Below are 18,916 nucleotides of genomic sequence, written 5' to 3' on the forward strand. Positions count from 1 at the left end.
GGGCATTTGGTTAGCAGCTGTGGCTGCTGCTTGCTCTTAAGGTATGAACAAATCACCCCACTGACGAGCTGAGCTCAGGGTGGTCTCATTAAAACAGATGCCACTTGGATACAACTTCACAGGACCTTGGAATGCAGGGAAGTTTAAGGGTCATCTAGTCCAACCACCCACACGTTTCCACTGAGATCTGCAGGAACTAAATTACTTCTGCCCCAGCTTGAAAAGGCAGACATGCCACATGCATCCCCACACGAGAGTCCATTCTGTTCCATGTACTCTCAGATTTTATTTGGTTGCCTAGGTGGGGCTGAAGAAGAGGAAGAAGAGAGTGCTGAAGGGCTGGGTCAGTAAGCATTATTCAACGTATGCTCCATGATGGTCAGAAGCCCCAGCCACGTCTCCTGGGCTGTGGGGATGATCTGGGAGGCTGGCAGCAGGAAACCATAGCGCCCTGTGTCCCGGAGTTCAAAGGTGAAGGAGTACTTGATGCCTTGGCTGTAGGCCCAGTCAATGCTGCCTCCACTGGCTTGGTCTGGGGCAGGAGTAGAACCAGCAGAACAAGGTCACTCACTTGAAAATATTTGCAAGGGCCAAGCTAAAGATCCCAAGCCGAGAGCCTCGTGCAGTGACTGGAGTCAGCCTCTGCTACCTTCCCGCTCTTGACCAAGCAGCTCGGCTTCCTCCCGAGAAGCTCCCATGTAAGACTGCAGTCCAAGAGGCCCAGAGAGGCAGACCAGCAACAGTTCTCCCCTCACTGGAGCGTGCAAGGAAGCTCCCATGATTTGGAAAGCTGCCTCTGTCTAACAGCGGCTTGGGTCAAGCCCCCGCATATACCAGAGTTGCCCACTTGGGTAACCAGGATCGTCCCCCAGGGTCCTGCTCTGCAGGGGGAAAGTGCGAGGGGCCAGTCATAGCAGAAGCCCTCGCTGTCTTTGGCAGACAGCTCTGCGGCAGATATATAAAGCTCCCGAGGAACTGCTGGGGAGGAGGAGGCTCCAGATCAGAATTGAACCCCACGACCCTGAACAAAGCAAAAACCTTTTCATTCAGGGTTGAAACAGTCTCCAAGCAAACTCCAAACAGTCCAAAAGCAAGGCCAGCCAGAGGTGAGATTGTGACCCCACTCGCCCCCCCCCAGAACTGGGCACTCGGGGCAGGAAGCCAGAAGTGTGGCCCTGTGCCCTGTGCCCTGAAGGGTGAGCCCCACACTTGCTGCATCCCCTCGGGGCCCTGCAGAATCTCCTCCACCCCCCGCCCCGCCCTGTCCTGCTGCAGCCAAGGAGTCTATGCTCTTCCTGCTGTTCCCAAAGCACACCAAGCCAGAGCACATGGGAGGGACTTTGTTCTAGAAGATTCCTCTGCCTAGAACCTCATCCTCAAACAGCCTCTTGGCTCCGTCCCTCAGTTCCTTCAACACTTGCCCAAATTTTGCTCTCATTGAGGCTCATGCTTCAGTCCCACTTCCACCCCCATTACTCGAGTCCCCTCACCCTGTCCTGGGAGTTCTTTTTCTCCTTAGCATTGATCACTTAACACACCATATCATTTCCTTATTCATGTTTCTTGTCTAGAATAAATTGTCTGTCCCCGGCTAGAATAGGAGTCTGCTTATTCTATTCCCAACTGTATCCCAAGCACACAAAACAAGCCCTAGTATATCGTAGGTGTCCAATAAACATTTGACTTAATTCCATTTGATGCACTGCATGGATAAGTATGCTGAGAAAAGATAGGATATATTCTATAATAGAAGGGCATTGGAGGAGGAGTATTTTTTAAGTTTAATTTCTTGGGGGATCTACAATACAAAGGCCAGCAGAACTCTCTATCATGCTCCATGCATGAAGCTGGATTTAACCCCAAGATAAGGGGACAAGAATTCTCAGAGGAACTGAAGTCTTTGTCTGAAGGTATCAAGGAAGGCAGAGTTCACGCTAGGAAAGGGCCTGCTGCACACCAAGCCAACAGTAATCAGTCATGGCCGGGGCCGTTCTCCTCGTCCATGCTCCCACACTGGGGTACCCCTGGCTACTTCCTCCAGGAAAGACACTCCCGTAGACAGGAAAAGTCAACTGAGCTTCCTTCCGGGACCACCCATGAGACTGTGCACACTTACAAATTGTTGTGATGATGCTGCCGTATTTGTAGCTGGTCCCATACAGAGAACTCAGGGCTTCAACAGCAGACTTAGCCACCTGATTCTGGAGAAAACGCCAAGCAAGACGACTTGTCATGGCCAGCAACCCCAGATCCCCCATAACCGCTGGGCCGGGGTATCCTGGGGGCTGGCAGGGTGACTGAGGAGCACACGCCCTGCAGAAACCCACCCCCAGCAGACAGCATGGGGGCCCGCTGGGCCTTGCGGGGTCAGTCTCAGGAACCCAGAAGCCCTATGATTCTGAGCTTGTGGGCTATCTGGCTGGTACTTCACTGCCCTTTGGCCATTCTGCAGCTCCAAGTGTGAACTTGTGGTACCAGCTCAAAATCCAGTCCTGCCCCTTGTTCTATCGTGTGATGGGAGTGACTGAAGCACTCTGTGCCTCGGCTTCCCAGGCGGAGAGTCTAATCGGCCTTGCTGGTCTTCCCAAGCCATCAGGGGTCCATGGGAGAAAGGGGTGCGAGGCACAGTGTAGGCCCTCATGCCTTAAGCAGGTTTGATGGGCCTGCCCAAAGCTGCCTTTGGGATGCAAGGGCAAGCAGGGATCAGGTACATACCAGCTCATTCTTATCAGGGATTGATTGTGTTGTGTAGCCATAGGGATAGAGGAGGAGCTGGGAGTAGCTGTGGATGGAGAGGAAGGCCTTGAAGTTCCCATGGTCTTTCACAAAGTCCACGATGGACTTGACCTCCACTTCGGAATTGGCGGACTTGCCATGGTAAGTCTCCGAGCAGGGGTTGCTGCTGGCTCCTGCCTCTGTGGGAGGGGAGAGAGGATAGCTGGCATTCCTTACACCCGAGTAGTTGGTTCCCAGGGGCTTCTGGTCTTTGCATGAGGTGAGATGTACAAGGCCTCACCCCCACCCCGGATAAGGAAAGGACAGAGGACTTTTATAACCTGGGGGTCCTGGGCCTCCCTCCCCAGCCAAACTTGGACAGAGCTGACGAACACACCCAGAGAGGTAAGAAGGGTCCTCATGTGAGACCGCTCCCTGCAGTGCAGTGACCCCGGAGGGAAGGGGCTGAAGTTACACTAGAAAACCCCTGGATGGGTTTCAGACCTCAGTTCCATTGGGAGGGACTTTCCTTTTACTGGCAAAGGAACAAGTAGGTCTCAGAGGCCACCTTCCTCCCTGAGTACCTTGGAGGAGGGGCCAGCATTCCCCACGTGCCCCCACTGCAGGGGCAGGAGTGGGGTGGGGACACTAGGACAAAGGATGGTAAGAAACCATTCTTGGGGGGGGGGTCCCATCCCTGCTCCCCAAACCACACTGGGCCTTACTCCCAAAGCCGGCATCCCAGTTGCGGTTGGCGTCCACCCCAACACAGGAGGAGCCCGACGTGACAGATCGAGTCTTGCGCCACAATCGATTCTGAGAGGAAAATGATTAGCCACCCCATAGGGGTCAAAATCAACACAGAGCTTGGGTGTGGACACAGTAGGGGATCAGAAACCATTTCAACTGGTTTTCAGGGAGGAAGATCTGCAGAGGAGGCTCTTGCCTGAAGGAAAATGGAGGAGATGATAGATGGCACTTGGCAGAGGGTTCTACTGGTGGAAAGTGAAGAAGGCATGCAGCATTCCCCCAACCCCATACATAGCTGATTGGTAGCAAGTTGTCCCATAGAAATAAAATAGAACCAGGAAATAATTTCTGGGGAGTATGTCTCCACTGGGGACAGTTCTGTCCCCCACAAGATGGAGATGTTTTCAGTTGTATCATCTGGGGGCTTGAGGAGGCCAGAATGCTGTTTATGCAGGATAGCTCCCGACACACCAAGAATTATCTTCCCAAACTGTCAAGAATGCCAAGGTCAAGAACCCCTAGTCAAGGAGAAAAGGTCTGTTTGTCCCTCCCTCAACTTCTGGGGGCTGAGATGAGGGGAGAGTAGCATGTGGGGCTCAGAGGACAGAGGCTCGCCCCGCTTCCCCCAAGAACAGGAGAAGGCCTATACCTGGCTGTGGGTGAAGACAAAACCATCAGGGTTGGTGACAATCTCCAAGAATATGTCCATGCTGTCAAGAATGGCGGTGAAAGTTGGGTCCTGGCCATAGTCATCTGTGAACTGGGATCGGGGGAGGGCGGTGTTAGGGAGCAGAGGGGCAGAGCAGGCCAGGCCAGGCATCTGCTATGCTGGACCAATGGACGCCTGCCCTCAACCTCCCTCTGTGGTCATTGCTTCTGGATGGGAGGCAGGGGCGAGGGCTTCCATGGGCCTTGGATACCAATGCACTACCAGGAAGAGAGCACCCTCACCTCCCCAGGCTCACCTTCTTTGCAAACCAGACTCCAGTGGCCTGGGTGATCCACTCCCTGGAATGGATGCCTAAGTCGATCCAGATGGCTGGACGGTTGCTTCCCCCAGTGCTGAACTGGATGAGAAGAGCAGGAAATGGTTCAGCGGGGGCCCCTGGAAACGGAGTGCACCCTAAGCTGTCTGGTCTCTGTATCCCAGGTTGAAGCTCCGTCTGAGGGGCCGTCACTCAGGTGGGAGGCGGAGGTGGGTCTGGACAAGGATCCTGCAGAGCCTAGCTTCCTACCCTCAGCTCAAGTGACAGGGAAAGTCACTCAGTCATGTCCAACTCTTTGCAACCCCATGGACTGTAGCTCGCCACGCTCCTCAGTCCATGGAATTCTCCAGGCCAGTATACTGGAGTGGGTGGCCGCTTCTTTTTCCAGGGGATCTTCCCAACCCAAGGATCAGACCCAGGTCTCCCACGTTGCAGGTGGATTCTTTACCTCCTGAGCCACCAGGGAAGCCCAAGAATGCTGGAGTGGGCAGCATGGGGCAAACATGACTCGGCCAGCTTCCGGGGCCCACTGTGTTCCCAGGTTCACACACAGTTCTGTCAAAGGTCACGTGCAGAACATTTCATCTGGACTACCCAACTCTGGGATACTTTGCACAATGTGACGCTTGACTGGGAACAGGGGAGTCACCTAAAAGTTTAAACTGTGTGTACAGGTATGTGTGCACCTGTGCTACACACAGAGTCTGTGTAACAGTGTGTTTTCTGCCACCCTGGGCTCACCCCTGGGAGCCCTATGCACAGATGTGGGCATCCATTCTTGCAGAAGTGCCCCATGCACTGGCAGGCACCCATTACCTTCAGCACATAGATGGGACGGCCTTCATAGCTGCTGCCAATCTGGAGCTTGCTGACAAGCTGTGGGTGCTCGGCCACCAGCAGGTCCATGAAGTCATAGATCTGAAGGAGCAGAGGAGGGAAGGCTGCCTTCGTGGCTTCCGAAGGGAGCCTGGATGCCTCCCTTAGCAGCTCCTGAGCGAGCCTGCTGTGAGCCCTGAATGTGAAGGAGCTGCAATCCAGAGACTCCAGGCAGCGTGGAGAGCGGGCAGAGGCCACACACATCCAGGCTGGCCCTGGCTCGATCTGCCAGTCTGACCAAGAACTTGCTGCTTGTGGGGAGCAGCGCCCTCCTGGGGTCCCTCACCTCGTCCAGGGTGTGGTAGGTGGCGTAGTTAAATGTGTTGGTGCTGCGGGCCCGGCTCTGGGAGGCGAACATCTGCTCCTGCTCCTCGTCAAGTAGCGACTGCACGTCCTCTATCATGATCCTGTATCTGATGCCATGGGCTTCCAGGAAGACTTTAACAGCCTGGAGGCTGGGGAAGGGCACTCGGACGTCGATGGGGGAGCCTGGCTGGGCAGGGCCCCTCCAGAAGTCCAACTGGGGAAGACAAGAGCCACTGTCACTGCGGGCTGGGGAAGGGCACACATGGGAAGGGGTGCTGGCGCCAGAACTTCCCATATAACTGCAGATAGGGCGTGAATATGAGGGGAAGAGGATGAAGGGACCCCCTGGGCACCGCACAAAGTCCAGTGTAGTCAGGCAAATGGCCCAGGAAGCAGAGTGGAGGGGCTTGGGGGCAGCAAGGGAGAGACAAGAACTAGGAGTTGGGACGGGGGAGTGTGGGGGAGGCCCTTTTGCTCAGATGCTCAAAGGCAGCAAGATTCTGGAATTGGGAGGTTTATATCACATCCTAAAAGGGATCAGACCCATGGCTCATTCCTGGGTGGCTGGGGAGAGAGAGCCCAGGTCCCGGGTGGGCCCAGGTGGGTGGAGGTCTGGGGCAAGTCTGCCCTCAGAGGTACCCTGGGGCCTCGGGGCTGCTCCCGCGTCCTCTGACCTGCAGATGCTCCAGGTCTTCCAACTCCTTCACCGTCTGCACCTCGGCCTCATCGGCGGCAGAGATTCGGAGCACCTGGTGCCTGGGCAGAGCAGGAAGAGAGGCTGAGGGCCTGAGCAGCTCCCACTGGCCATGCACGCTCCCCAGGCGGGAGGAGGGGGCTGGGCCAAGCAGGGTTTGCACAGGGGATCCTAGCAATAGGAGCCCTGGGCTCCCTGGAACCTTCAGACACTGCTGCGGTCACCGCCCCATCTTAGACTCTTTCTCCAAAGACCGCCAGGCCTTCTCCTGCCTCCTCTTTTGAAAATTCCCCCTCAGGGCTCAGATTCTCCAGCGCTCACAAGGCTGTGCTGAGAGCCTGGACCCTTTCTCAGTCCTGGTCCCTGGTCAGCCTGCCTTCCGGGATGTGCTAATTTGCTGCCCTCTGGGCATCTTCCCATATACACCCCCCCCAGGTGCTGGCTGGCAGATGAGTGCCCCCCATCTCTCCTCTGAGCACCTCCTCCTCTCCATGTTCTTACCCCACAAAATCCTCTTTGCCGAGGGCAGCCCCCAGCAGCACGCTCAAAATCAGCAGCCCCTGCATGCTGCAGTCAGTTGGGAAGGTCAGCTGGCGCTGAGAAGGTCCTGGGGCCTTTTAAACTTTCCCAGGACAGAGGTCTCCTGGCTGAGCCCAAGAGTAGTCCTTCCGCTTGCACCTGGGCCTTCTCCCACGGACAGTGGTGGGGGGAGTTCCGGGCTCTGACACCGGCCCACCCTTCATGATAAAGTGGCAGGGAACAGGGCAGCTGGAGAGATAAGCCAGGCCTCAACCTCTGGCCATGAGGGCCCAGCCTGGGCCTGAGGGTCAGCTGGGGTTTGCAGCCTCCCAGCTGGAAGCCTGCTTGCCCACAGACCCTCCAGTCCTATTTACTGACCCGGCCATGGAGAAGAAGCCGGGACCCTGCAGCCTGGCCGCACCAGCTGGGGCCTCGTGCAGGGTGTCCCCTTCTCCCACGTTCCTGAACGCCAGCTCTTTTGTTCCCACGAGAGAGCAAGCTGGGAGCCAGACTTGCTGGCTCCTCAACCACCCTGGTTTTGTCTAGGGTCACCTGACCTGCAGGGCACAGCCCTGGGAAGGAAACTTCCCAGCCCCACTCCCACCAGTCTCGGCGGCCTTGTGGGAATCGGGCCACAGCACAGGAGCCGAAGTTCCCCTCCCTCCCTGCTGCTCTAGGGCTTTGGGAATCAAGGCTTGCCCTTGGTGGGAGCTGTAATCTGATGTCCTCTGAGCAGAAAGTGTGATGGTGGGAACCAGGACCAGACCCCTGTGGGGACTGCGCAGTGTACAGGATGCTGACCTCACTGAAGAGACATCTAACACAAATCCACCCTAATCCACAGGGGTCAAGCAGTTCCCTCGCCGTATCTGGGGGCCCTGCTCTGTGTCAGGGCCTCAGGCTCGGGCACTGATGAAACAGCCAAGGTGGTCCTTTCTGGTTTCCATCTGTTCCTTCTGCCTCTCCAGCCTACCCTCTACCTGGCCAAATGTCCTAGGCTAAGGCAGAGTGACCCGTTATGTTTACCAACAACTCTCCCGAGCATAGCTCCAGGAAGGTGATAAAATGCTGAATCCATCCTCAACAGATGTTAAGCCTCCATGAAGACTGTTCCTTTCTATACTCTGGCAGCCTTGCCTGCCCTCCACACCCCAGGCAAATCTTGCCTCCTTCCTGAAGCTTCCTCTGGCTTCTCTCTCACCTCTCTGTCCCACCTCTGAATGAATGCTCATCTCTTTGCTCATTCATCCTTCTGGGCCTGGTCCTCCGCTCCACCCTGACATGATGCCCGAGATAGATGGGCCCCTGATCTCATGGAACTTGGTCTGATGGGGCACATGAAAGTAACCAACTCACTTGTGTTCTCTCAAGTTTTCCAAGATGCTGTTGGTCACCGAGACAGAATTAAACATGCATGACATTCATGGGGAGACACACCCATGAGAGATAAAGGGGAAGGGGAGAAGAGGCTTCAGCTCGCTGCAGGACTAACACCTGGGAGGGGAGCAGGGAGAAGGCAGATTGGGGGGGAAGGAATTCAGACAGCAGCACAGTTCTAAGGACACTTCAGCCAGGCCGATGCAGAACCTTGGAGCCAAAACGGCAGCTCAGGGAATCCTACCTCCAACAGGAACTCTGGTACCAGTGCCGTGCTGTGCTCAGCACAGCTGAGAACAGCCCAGGAGACGCGTGGCCTCGTCACACCATAGCAAAGGGACCGTCAGGCCACTAGGCTCCCCAATGACTTGTTAGGATGCTGACAGACTTCTAGTGGGAAAGACAGAAGTAACCAGCCAATGTGTCGGTTCTCCAATAGGTCTCCAAGAAGCTGTCATCAAGATAGGATGAAACATGCAAGACACTCCTTGGGCCACTCCCCTTGCGGTAGGAGACCTGAGCATTGCATTTTCCATAATGTGGTGTGAAAGGCACCAGTAGGGCTGTGGACTCAGAACTATGGACCCAGCCAAGCCTGGGTCCTAATGACTGGATCTTGCCAGGTATGGCAGGGAAGTGATGTTTATCACACTGTTTGGTGCTTGAACACAAACAAACATTTATTTCTCCTTAATCATTCCTAAAGTGTTATTTCTGTCTCCCCAGTGAGACTATACACTTCCTGAGACCAGGAACCATGTCTCACCCATCCCTCATAGTCCCCCTCATCTCTTAAGTGTCCTACGGGGCTCTCGAGCTGTTCTAATCTGTCCGCCACCCGCCAGGAAAGGTTTTGCAGAGCCTTTCTTGAGTTTGCATTATGAAAACAGTATTTCTTTTTCTAAGTCAAAAGCTGCCCTATAGTTTTTAATGTTTCATGCACACTACCCATTTTGAAGGGGGTGCTGGCTAATTCTTGGTCTTTTGTGAATTCCTTTCAGAAAAGACAAGCCTGTTGGAAAAGGGGGAGCAGTAAGGGAGGGTGCCACAAGCTGAAGTTAGGGTCAGCACTGAGCAGCAAGCTGAGAGCACAGCAGCAGAGGAATGTGGGTCTCAGGTAGAAGTTAAGCCTAATTTCTGGGGTCCCTCCAAATGCTGAACATTGCCTTTTGGTAAAGACCAATTTGCTAGACTGGAGCCTGGGGCAGAGGGCCACAGCTCTGCCTTTCTACCAATGGGCATGTTTTACATCAGTCCAGAGTAAGGGCAAAGATGAGGGCCATTGGGCTGAAAACTGAGGGAACAGGCAGAGCACCAAGACCCAGTAGCATGAGAAAGAAAACAGACTGGCATCCAGATTCAAGGACAAGTCACTGGGTAAGTGCCTGAGTGTAAACAGGCGGAGACCTGCTGCCACCACATCGACCAGCATTCAGTGCCCTCCCTCCTTCCTGCTGGGTGAGCTGACCGAGCAAACCCAGGTCGTACATGGGTGTCACCCCTCAGGAAAGTCACCCCATTCCCAGCTTAGGAATAAATTCTAAGATTGAAAGTGAAATGAAAGTGAAAGTCGCTCAGTCGTGTCCGACTCTTTGCGACCCCATGGACTTATACAGTCCATGGAATTCTCCAGGCCAGAATACTGGAGTGGGCAGCCTTTCCCTTCTCCAGGGAATCTTCCCAACCCAGGGATTGAACCCAGGTCTCCCACATTGCAGGCAGATTCTTTACCAGCTGAGTCACAAGGGAAGTCCAAATTCTAAGGTTGCTCTAAGACAGTCTTCAAAGAATCTCATTCTATTTTGCAAGTGATTGGTTAGAGGTAGGCATGTGACCCAGTTTTGTCAATGAGATGTGAGGGGAGACCAACAAGGAAACTTCTAGAAAATATTTCCCCACTCTTGAGAAGGAGGTACCTTTTTCTGGACATTGTCCAGTCTGTTGCCCCACCTTTAGACTGTATAATATGAAAGGATATACATTTTCTTTTTATTAATTGGGATTTCTGTTGTTGTAAAAAGCATTCTAACTGATGCACTTACTAAGGTAAGCATACAGGTATTTTTAAAGTACCTGTATTGTCAGAAGAGAGAGAGCCTTTATGTGAAATGAAGAAAGACACCCCTCCCTCTCTGGACAGACATCATCCCTAAGCAGAATACCTTTGTGCAGTGCACAAACTGGACAACTATCCATGGCAGCCCTGTTGCCAGAAAATGCCCAAGCATGATCAACAGGAGCTCTAAGACAATGCTTAGAGATCCCCACAGCAAAACCTAGAAAATGGGTTGCTAGAGCAGCATAAGGAGACACAGTCCCCCATATCTACATTAGAGATCCAAGGGGGACAGTGGCAAGGGAGATCTTGGAAGGGAAGTTAAATGGGTGCAGTCAGAGTGGCTAGATGCAGTAAATGAATGAGACGTCAGGTGCGCCCCTTTGGCAGGTGTGTTTAAGGCTGTACATGCTACATACAGTGTGTGCGTGGGAAGAGATGTCTATGGGAATATGGGGCAGCCAAGTGGTGGACTGTAAAGAACAACACTCTTATTTGCCCCGCCCAGTATCCTCCTCCTTCTGATAACAGCGCCTCCACTTTCCCTTACAGTCCACCCTTCCCAACTCTGAGGTCATGTGACTCGGGTGGACGGAGCCACCCTGCCCCCACCCCAGCTTTAGGGATGAGACAACAAACTCTACTTTTTCCCACAAGCTTCTTCAGGTTGGTTTTCTGTCACATGTGATGGAAAAATGTATCTAGCTATAAAATAGGTAACTAATAAAAACCCACTGTATAGCACGGGGAAATTTACCCAATACTCTGCAAAGGTCTGTACTGGAAAAGAGTCTAAAAAGAGTGGAGATATATATATATATAAGCTGATTTTATATATATATATATATAACATACTTTATATATATATTAAACTGATTCACTTTTATGTGCACCTGAAACTAACACAACATTGTAAATCAACTATAGTCCAATAAATTTTGGTTTTAAAAAAGAACCCACCTAACACAGACACTAACTTCAGAAGAGAGAAAAATGGGACAGCAACGCCTTGTACAGTGATTGCCACAAACCCAGCATATGATCTAGGGCAGGTCCCTGCACATCCCTGGACCTCAGTTTCTTCATCTATGAAATGAGGGAGTTGGTCAAAATGATCTCCACAGTCCCTTACAGCTGTGACCCTTTATGATTCTGGGACATTTATAGTTTTACCCTGGGCAGGGTGGAGAGAGGTTTGCCAGGTCTGTGGGAAGGTCAGAATAGAGACAGAGAGGCCCTGGAATTCTCAGCGGGTGAGTGCTCCCAGGGCAGGGTAGGCGGAAAGGGACCACATCCTGCTAAGGTTGTATTAGGGAGGGCGGCCTTGGTGGGGGCATGGAAGCCAAGGGGGAGGTCCGTCAGCAGCCCTCCTTGAGTTCTGCTTTCATAACTGAGTGCCCAGTAGAGACTATTTGTTTGCTTTCAAATTGTGGAGCTGTCACTTTAACGTAGCTAGCAGTGTTCATCCTCAGAATGGAGGCAGAAATTTTCTTTGGAAGAAGAGTCACCTGCAGAAAGAAGTACTCCAGTGGGTCTTTAGGAAAAATCAGGAAAAAAAAAAAAAAGTCAAAATCAGAGCCCAAATCTCAGAACAGAGATACAGAAGAGACACTGAGGAGGGGTGTCCCATGTACACAAGGAAAAATGTTTCTGATTGAGCCTGGGAGAGGAGCTGGGGAGCACTTGGGGGTGCATTTCTATCCTTGGGGGGCAGGATAGGCTGCCCTAGCAAAATAGGAACAGGCAGAGGAAACCACCTCTGAACCACCAACTGAAGTGGCAGCAATCTCCAGCATCCAATTTATGTATTTTATTTTCTACATTGCATTTCCCTTCTGTGTTCCCAAGTAAAATTTCGTGAGATGTTATCCCTGGTCTTAACTCTGTTTTGGGGAATTGAGGGAGGTGGGCTGATGGGTAAGGAGGTGAGGTGCAGATGAAGAATCACAGAACTTGGTGAAGCTAGTTAGGACAGAGCAAGAGGCCGAGTGCATACCCTGGGGAGAGGTTAGTAACGGACAAACCAAATGAATAGATTTGCAACCGTGTCATCATTCCCAAGGATGGCCCCGAATCCTGGAGGATTGACCCTCCAAAGGCAAACAGGCTGGAGTTGTTATTCAGGACACACAGCCCACCAGCAAGAGGAACACGGCCTCGCCAGTTTGTCAAGCACTGACAGGTCCCACGTCAACTGGTTTCTCCCTCAGTTTGTATTAAGTGGCTGCCTGGACCTTCTTATTTTTCTAAGGAAGCTTTTTAAATTTTTACTTTATCTTTCAGTCAAGTCATTTTCTCTCTGACCCTGTCGGGGGCAGGCAGAGGTGAGAGGGAGGAGGATGGGGGAAGTGGACAGCACCTCCCTGGACTCCCAGGACCCCAGCCATTAGCCCATCACCCTCGGCCCCTGCCTCCTGCCCTGCCCTCACACAGAACTCTTTCACATTCCAAACTGCCTGCCTAGTTTGTTTTTCTAAGAAAGCAATAACCACAGCACATTCACTGTGGTTCTTTATAGCTTTCCATATGTATAATCGCTCTTTCTCCCTTCAGTTTTTCCAATGTTTTTTTTCTTTCAAATAAATGCTCATAAATTTTTCTGGTGAAAAGGATGAAAAAACATACCAAAAAAGGAAAGTCTGTTGGGAGAAAAAAACAAGCAGAATGCAGGGGAGAAAAAAGTCTTGTTTAGTATTATATACCTAAGAAATGGGGCGGGGGGTAGTTCAAGTTTTATGAAAAAGAGATTATTCTGTAATAAAATATTGGATTCTATTTATAATATTATTCTATAATAGAATATTATTTGTAATAATTCCAAACTTGCATGTCTAAGTCTTGAGCTTTTACTTGATAAACCTAAACTGCCCCCCAACCCTGCCATCACACCCCTGTGCTTGCTAGAAGAGACCCTTCAGTCCCAGGGGGATGATCCCTGGCTTCTCTCAGCCATTAAGTTTATGTGGGGCCTTATGTAAGTCGGATGATCCAAAGGCCTCCAATCTTTATAACTGCAAAGTGTTGGATTAGAAACTTTCAAAGGACTCCTTAAGCTGGAAAGTTCTATGGCTTTATGATTAAGTCAGAAACTTGATGAGCTAGAGCAAAGGAATGGATTCAGAGGCCCCTGAAAATCCTCTGCCCTCTCAGAGAAGCTGAAGCAGAGTCTGCGGCTGCCTTTCCAATGTCCACACTCCCCTTCCTCCTTGCCAGCAGAACTCCAAATTTGCGGGGAGGGTCAGCAATGTGACCAGCTAGAAAGCAAATTTCCAGCGTCTCTTGCAGTTGGGTATGGCCACCTGACTGTCCCAGCCAATAAGACGTACATTTAAGTCCATATGGACAGTCAGCTCAGCCCCTTACCCTTCCTGTCTGGAATTCAGTCATATGATGGCGACAGACTAGCGGTCAAGAGGATAGCAGAGTGGCAAAACAGAACAGGCCACAGGGGTCTGGGTCCCCAGTGCATCAAGGAGTCACTGAACTAGCGCTGGACTGCCTACCTCAGATGACTTGTTAAGAGAAACAAGACTTTCATCTGGTTAAGCCACAGTAAGACGTGTTTGGAGAAGGAAATGGCAACCCACTCCAGTACTCTTGCCTAGAGAATTCCATGGACAGAAGAGCCTGGTGGGCTGCTGTCCATGGGATCACACAGGCTTGGACATGACTGAAGCAATTTAGCATGCATGCATGCATTGGAGAAGGAAATGGCAGCCCACTCCAGTATTCTTGCCTGGAGAATCCCAGGGATGGAGGAGCCTGGTGGGCTGCCATCTATGGGGTCGCACAGAGTCGGACACGACTGAAGCAACTTAGCAGCAGCAGCAGCAGCAGCAAGATGGATTTCTGTCATCTATGCTAAACCCACACTAGGCTGAAAAGAAGAAACACCCCTTCAATACTGAGTACCTACTGTGTGCCTGACAGGAGCCGAGCCAGAGGGAACAACCCAGACATGGTCAGTCCCCTCATAGGCTCTCAAATAGCAGTAGACAGAACCACAGATAAAGAAGTCAATCAGTATCACTGCTGTCAAAGAAACGAATCAGTTCGGTTCAGTCGCTCAGTCACGTCCGACTCTTTGCAACCCCATGGACTGCAGCATGCCAGGCCTCCCTGTCCATCACCAACTCCCAGAGTTCGCCCAAAGAAATAAATAAGGCTTGAGAAAAGGAAATAATAGATCTACTTCCAGTGGGTGCTCTGAGAAGGACTAGTGAGGAAATTATACTGAAGGGGAAATCTTAAGGAGTGGGACACATGAAGGAAGAAGAAAAGGAAACAATATTCCAGACAAGGAGGAGCAACACGTGCCAGGCCTCTAGCTGGGAAGGAGCTGAAGGAACGGAGAGAAAACTGGTGAGGCTGGGGCTGATGAACAAGGCATTAAAACAAAGGGGAGGCAAGGCTGGCCACCTCGTCGGGCCTGGCGGGGCCAGCCACGCAGTACCTTGGGCGGGTTTTAAGTCATTGAAGGATTTTTAAGGGAAAAGTTACCTTTTAAGAAGACCCCCCCTCTGGAAAGCAGTTTCAGCTTCAACTTCAGAGGGCCTGTTGGCTGCACAGAGATCTTGCCAACGTGGCTGTGAGAATGAGTTCCTGGCCCTGGTCCTGAAGAGCTTTGAGCATCACTAGGGTCACCTGCAGGCCTGTCCCAGGCCTGCCACTCAGTAGCTGTGTGCCTTTTAAAAGCCAATGTCCAGTCTGAGTCTGAGCTTCCTCCTCTGGAAAATGAAAGACAGTAATAGTCCTACCTCTTGGAGCCGTGAGGAGGCAATGGGTTGAATCCTTGGAAACATGCCCGGTGTGTAGTATGTGCCAGAGAGAGTTGATTATTTTCACTGTTACTGGGAAGCCCATCAAAGTCCAGATCCTGCTGCTTCTAGGACAGTGCTTCTATGACTAGGCTTTAGCATCACCTGGGTCCTCTCCTCAGAGATCCTGATTCAGGAGGGCTGGGGTGGCTGGAGAATCTATTGTTCCAACAAGTTCCCAGGTGATGCTGATGCTTGTGGTCTGCAGACTATACTGCACTAGGCTAAGGTCAAGGCAGCCCCTGGGAAGTATTCTGGAGAAGGGTGATTGGCTCCCCAGTGTTGTAGCCACCTCCGGCCTTAATAGCAGTAGAGGGTAGGAGGCCCAAAGCCCCAGGTGTCCCTGGGAGACTTGAACATGTTCCTTCAAGTCAGGGGAGTGAGAGGAGCAGGGATCAGAGGTCCTCAGCCTTTAAGAAACCTCAGACCTTCTGGACAAGATGGTAAAAAGGTGGATTTGGGGGCTCACCCCAGAGAGTCTGTTTCAGTCTTGGGGTGGAACCTAACCACCTTTATGTTAAATGACTCCCTAAAGATTCTGCCCCGGGCCACACTAAGACAAATGGTAACTTGGTGGGTTTGGAGTTAGACAAACCCAAGTTCAAATCTCCAACTTTCAATCTGTGTGGCCCTTTATGACCTTTAAAACCTCTCCAAATCACGCTCTCCTTATCTGAGCTTATTAATGAGTCTATATACCAGGAATATCCTCCCCTCAAGGCTGAAATAAAAATATTTGTGCAAAGGGCATAAAAGTTATAATCACAGACTCCAGTGTGCAAAAGTATGACTTGCTTTATTTATCTATAGCTTATATTAACTTAGCCAACCAGCCTCGGGTTTCTGTTAATAGCAGAAAAATTCAGCTTGGAAATTCTAGGCTGCTTCCAGCTTTAAAAAACACAAAAACTCAAGTCTCTTTTGGGAAACTGTAGCCCGAGTCAGGATTCTTTCCCCCTCGGTTGCTGGCCCTTTTCCTGGAGATGATCGAGGTACAGCTGGCCCTGGACACAGGCATGCCCACCGTGCCATCACGGCCACTGGCTGCATGGCCCGTCAGCTCAGCCTGCTTGCCTCTACCCTAGGCCTTCTCACCTACCAACTTCATTTCTTTGCTCAGAGCTCTCAACAGCTGCATTACTGATGTGTACCCAGCCATATGGCTGCCTCTAATCACCTGTCCAGACCCCCTGCTCAGCCACTGTTAATCTTTGGCTCAGGCACCATATTGGACATGGCCCATACCTAGAGCTGTGATTACCACTGATGCTCTCTTTCCACTAACTGGTCCAGCTTCTGTCTTCTTCTACAGGTTGGGTGGGAAGTAGAACTTGCTTTTATTCCCATCACCCCCCATTTCTTCCCTGTCTGTAAAACCCTGCACTCTGTGTCCTGCAGGGGCTGATTCTTGGGTACCCACAGTTCTGGGGTTTTTTTTTAACTTTTTATTTTATATTGGAGTTGTGAAAGTTTCAGCTGCACAGCAGTGACTCAGCCATACACATACATGTATCCATTCTCTGGTACCCACAGTCCTTTAGCAACAACAAAACAAAAGTCTGGCCCTTGCAAATGAAGGTCTTGCTTTCTGCCTCAGACTTACACAAGCCCACTCAGCTCTCTAGCTGACCTCCTATTCTTGGGGGTGCCTGCTTGCCCCTGAAGGCAGGGCAAACAGACCCATTATCCCTGCTCCCCAGTGATGGGGTAACGCAAAAGGTACAAGGCAGCCTGAGGATGGGAGAAGGCAGCTCATTTATGTCTTAGATTCTCTCCTTGAGATAAAGTGCTTTCTCAGTAAATGGCCTTGCCTGGACTAACTTCTCAGTGCAGGACAACCATGATGACTATGGTGAGGAGAAAGAGGACCTCTCTTCCTGGATCTGCAGTGCTTTGCTATACTGGCTCTGACTGGCTGCAACTCCGCTCCCAAGACCAAGGGAGCCTATGAGGGTGCCCAGGAAGAGTAGGTCACAAACCAGTGACTTGTTCACTTTTGTTATTCGGGTGACGAAATGGGGGACTCTGAACAGGTCACTCCAAAATGAACAACTCCTCCCTACCCAGGATGAGAAATGCGGCAGGAAGAGGAGGTTGCATGTCTGTACCCACCTCTCACTCAGGGTGCCAGAAATGCCACCCCTAGAGATCCACTCCTTCAGATCACACACTGCCCCTTCCAGGGTCCTCTTAACATTTAAGTGCCAAAGGGATAATGTGGATATTAGTAGCTCCAAGGAGTGTGTTATCTGTTTTGGGCCCCGAGCCCATTGTAAGCGGAGGAAAGGGAATGCCTGCTAGTCTCGCCTTCCTCCTGGGTACCTAGGAGGTTAAGAGGCATTTTCAAGGCCCCTGTCCCTTCCTGAGCCCAAAGGGGTCGCAGTCAGCACCAGAAGCCACCGAGCCTCTTCAAATTTGTTTTTATTTCCTAAGGAGTCAGGGCAGGGATGGGGAAGGGATCCATAACTTGGGTTTCAGGAGGAGCCCAGGCCTCAGAAAAGAAAACTACCCCTCTGGCTCTCCCCTCAGCAGTGCTGTCAGTAGGGATGATGCAGTGTGTGCACCATGATGGTCTGAATGGCCATCCACGTCTCCTGGGCCGTGGGGATGATTTGCGCGGCGGGCAGCAGGAAGCCATAGCGCCCTGTGTCCCGGAGCTCGAAGCTGAAGGAGTACTTGATGCCACTGTCATAGGCCCAGTCGACTGTGATCCCGCTGGCCACATCTGGGGACAAAAGGGCAAAGAAGTGAAGTGAAGTGAAGTCGCAAAGAAATGCCCCCCAAAAGGAAGAACAGAGTATGTTCACAAGGTACAGAGGCTTCCTGCAAAGACAGTGGGCCTTGGAGGCCAAACCCCCACCCATCCCAGACCACACCCTGCTCATCCAATGCATGCTCTGCTCTAGCAAAATGAAAGCTCCTGGAGGCCACCAGACTTAGGATATTTACCCCTAGGGGGCATCACAGTGAGCCAGCCATCAGGGGCTGTGCACTAATTAATGCTGCAGAGAAGTGGGTGCTGGGTCTAGGGACCACCATTCACCCTTGTATTCAGATGTGGAAATCAGCTCTGTCCCAGCCCCACTGCATCTGTGGCACAGCCCTGTGGCCAAGCAGGCCTGCCAGCCAGCAGAGCCTACACCTGCCTGAGCCCAGGTGGATGTGGCGCCTGCAGGAGCAGCAGCCAGGGGACGGCTCACTCACAGAGGGTGGTACTGATGCTGCCATAAATGTACTCGATCCCATGAACCTCATACAGGGCCTGCACTGCATCCTTGGCAAGATGGTACTGCAAGATTCAATCCAGAGAGTGAGAGGCAGTGGGTCCCCACCCCATCACACACACCCTCACCAGGTGCTGAGAACCAGGGACTTAGGCATCTTGGAAACTGAATGTGTAGATGGCTCTTGCAGGAAGGAAGCACAGCATCTCCAGTTGTGAACTTGATCACACGTGAAAACAAGCCCCTCACCCCCACCCTGCTCCCTACCAGGGGGCCAGTTGAGAGTCTGCTGGGTGCCTCCCCCAAGCCCTAAGCAGCCAATCTCACCAACTCCTCCTGGTTTGAAACAGGCTCCAGAGAGTGGCCATAGGGGTACATGAGCATCTGAGAGTAGCTGTGGATGGAGATCAGAGCCTTGACGTTCCCATGGGACATGATAAAGTCCACGACGGCAGCCACTTCTGGCTCTGACTGAGGGGAGGGCCCATGATAAGTCTCTGAGCAGGGGTTGTTGTTAGAACCATTTCCTGGAAGTAGAATAAAGGCACCCACAGGGTTCAAATTCCCAGCCATGGGAAAGACTCTCACAAAATATT

The 18,916-nt window shown here is 51.9% G+C and overlaps 2 protein-coding genes across 8 annotated transcripts in view; both read right to left on the reverse strand.

Annotated features, from left to right (window-relative positions):
• Positions 1 to 6,893, reverse strand: CPA1 (carboxypeptidase A1). Of its 2 annotated transcripts, none has more exons than XM_070468523.1 (10): positions 6,829 to 6,893; positions 6,333 to 6,389; positions 5,614 to 5,866; positions 5,268 to 5,369; positions 4,431 to 4,532; positions 4,115 to 4,225; positions 3,441 to 3,531; positions 2,716 to 2,915; positions 2,117 to 2,201; positions 1 to 532 (listed from the first exon to the last, which is right to left on the reverse strand). In XM_070468523.1, exons 1-10 carry the CDS (start codon positions 6,891 to 6,893, stop codon positions 345 to 347), a joined length of 1,254 nt encoding a protein of 417 aa, XP_070324624.1. In that variant the 3' UTR covers positions 1 to 344. The 2 variants fall into 2 exon arrangements, with proteins under 2 accessions (XP_070324624.1, XP_020736343.2); XM_020880684.2 differs by having other exon boundaries at positions 5,614 to 5,847; positions 6,308 to 6,389.
• A 10,606-nt stretch (positions 6,894 to 17,499) lies between these two features.
• The window catches only part of CPA5 (carboxypeptidase A5), a 53,408-nt gene continuing 51,991 nt past the window's right edge, over positions 17,500 to 18,916 (reverse strand). For 5 of the 6 annotated variants that reach the window (XM_070465874.1, XM_020880693.2, XM_020880689.2 and 2 more), the window contains 2 exons: positions 18,648 to 18,847; positions 17,500 to 17,821 (listed from right to left, as the gene is read on the reverse strand). In XM_070465874.1, the coding sequence (XP_070321975.1) occupies positions 17,525 to 17,821; positions 18,648 to 18,847 (497 nt within the window). In that variant the 3' untranslated portion in view covers positions 17,500 to 17,524. Of the gene's footprint in view, positions 17,822 to 18,300; positions 18,386 to 18,647; positions 18,848 to 18,916 lie in introns of all 6 variants that reach the window. The other variant, XM_020880696.2, reaches the window with a different exon arrangement.

This window comes from Odocoileus virginianus, chromosome 1 (genome assembly GCF_023699985.2).
Source record: "Odocoileus virginianus isolate 20LAN1187 ecotype Illinois chromosome 1, Ovbor_1.2, whole genome shotgun sequence".
Lineage (NCBI taxonomy): Eukaryota > Metazoa > Chordata > Mammalia > Artiodactyla > Cervidae > Odocoileus > Odocoileus virginianus.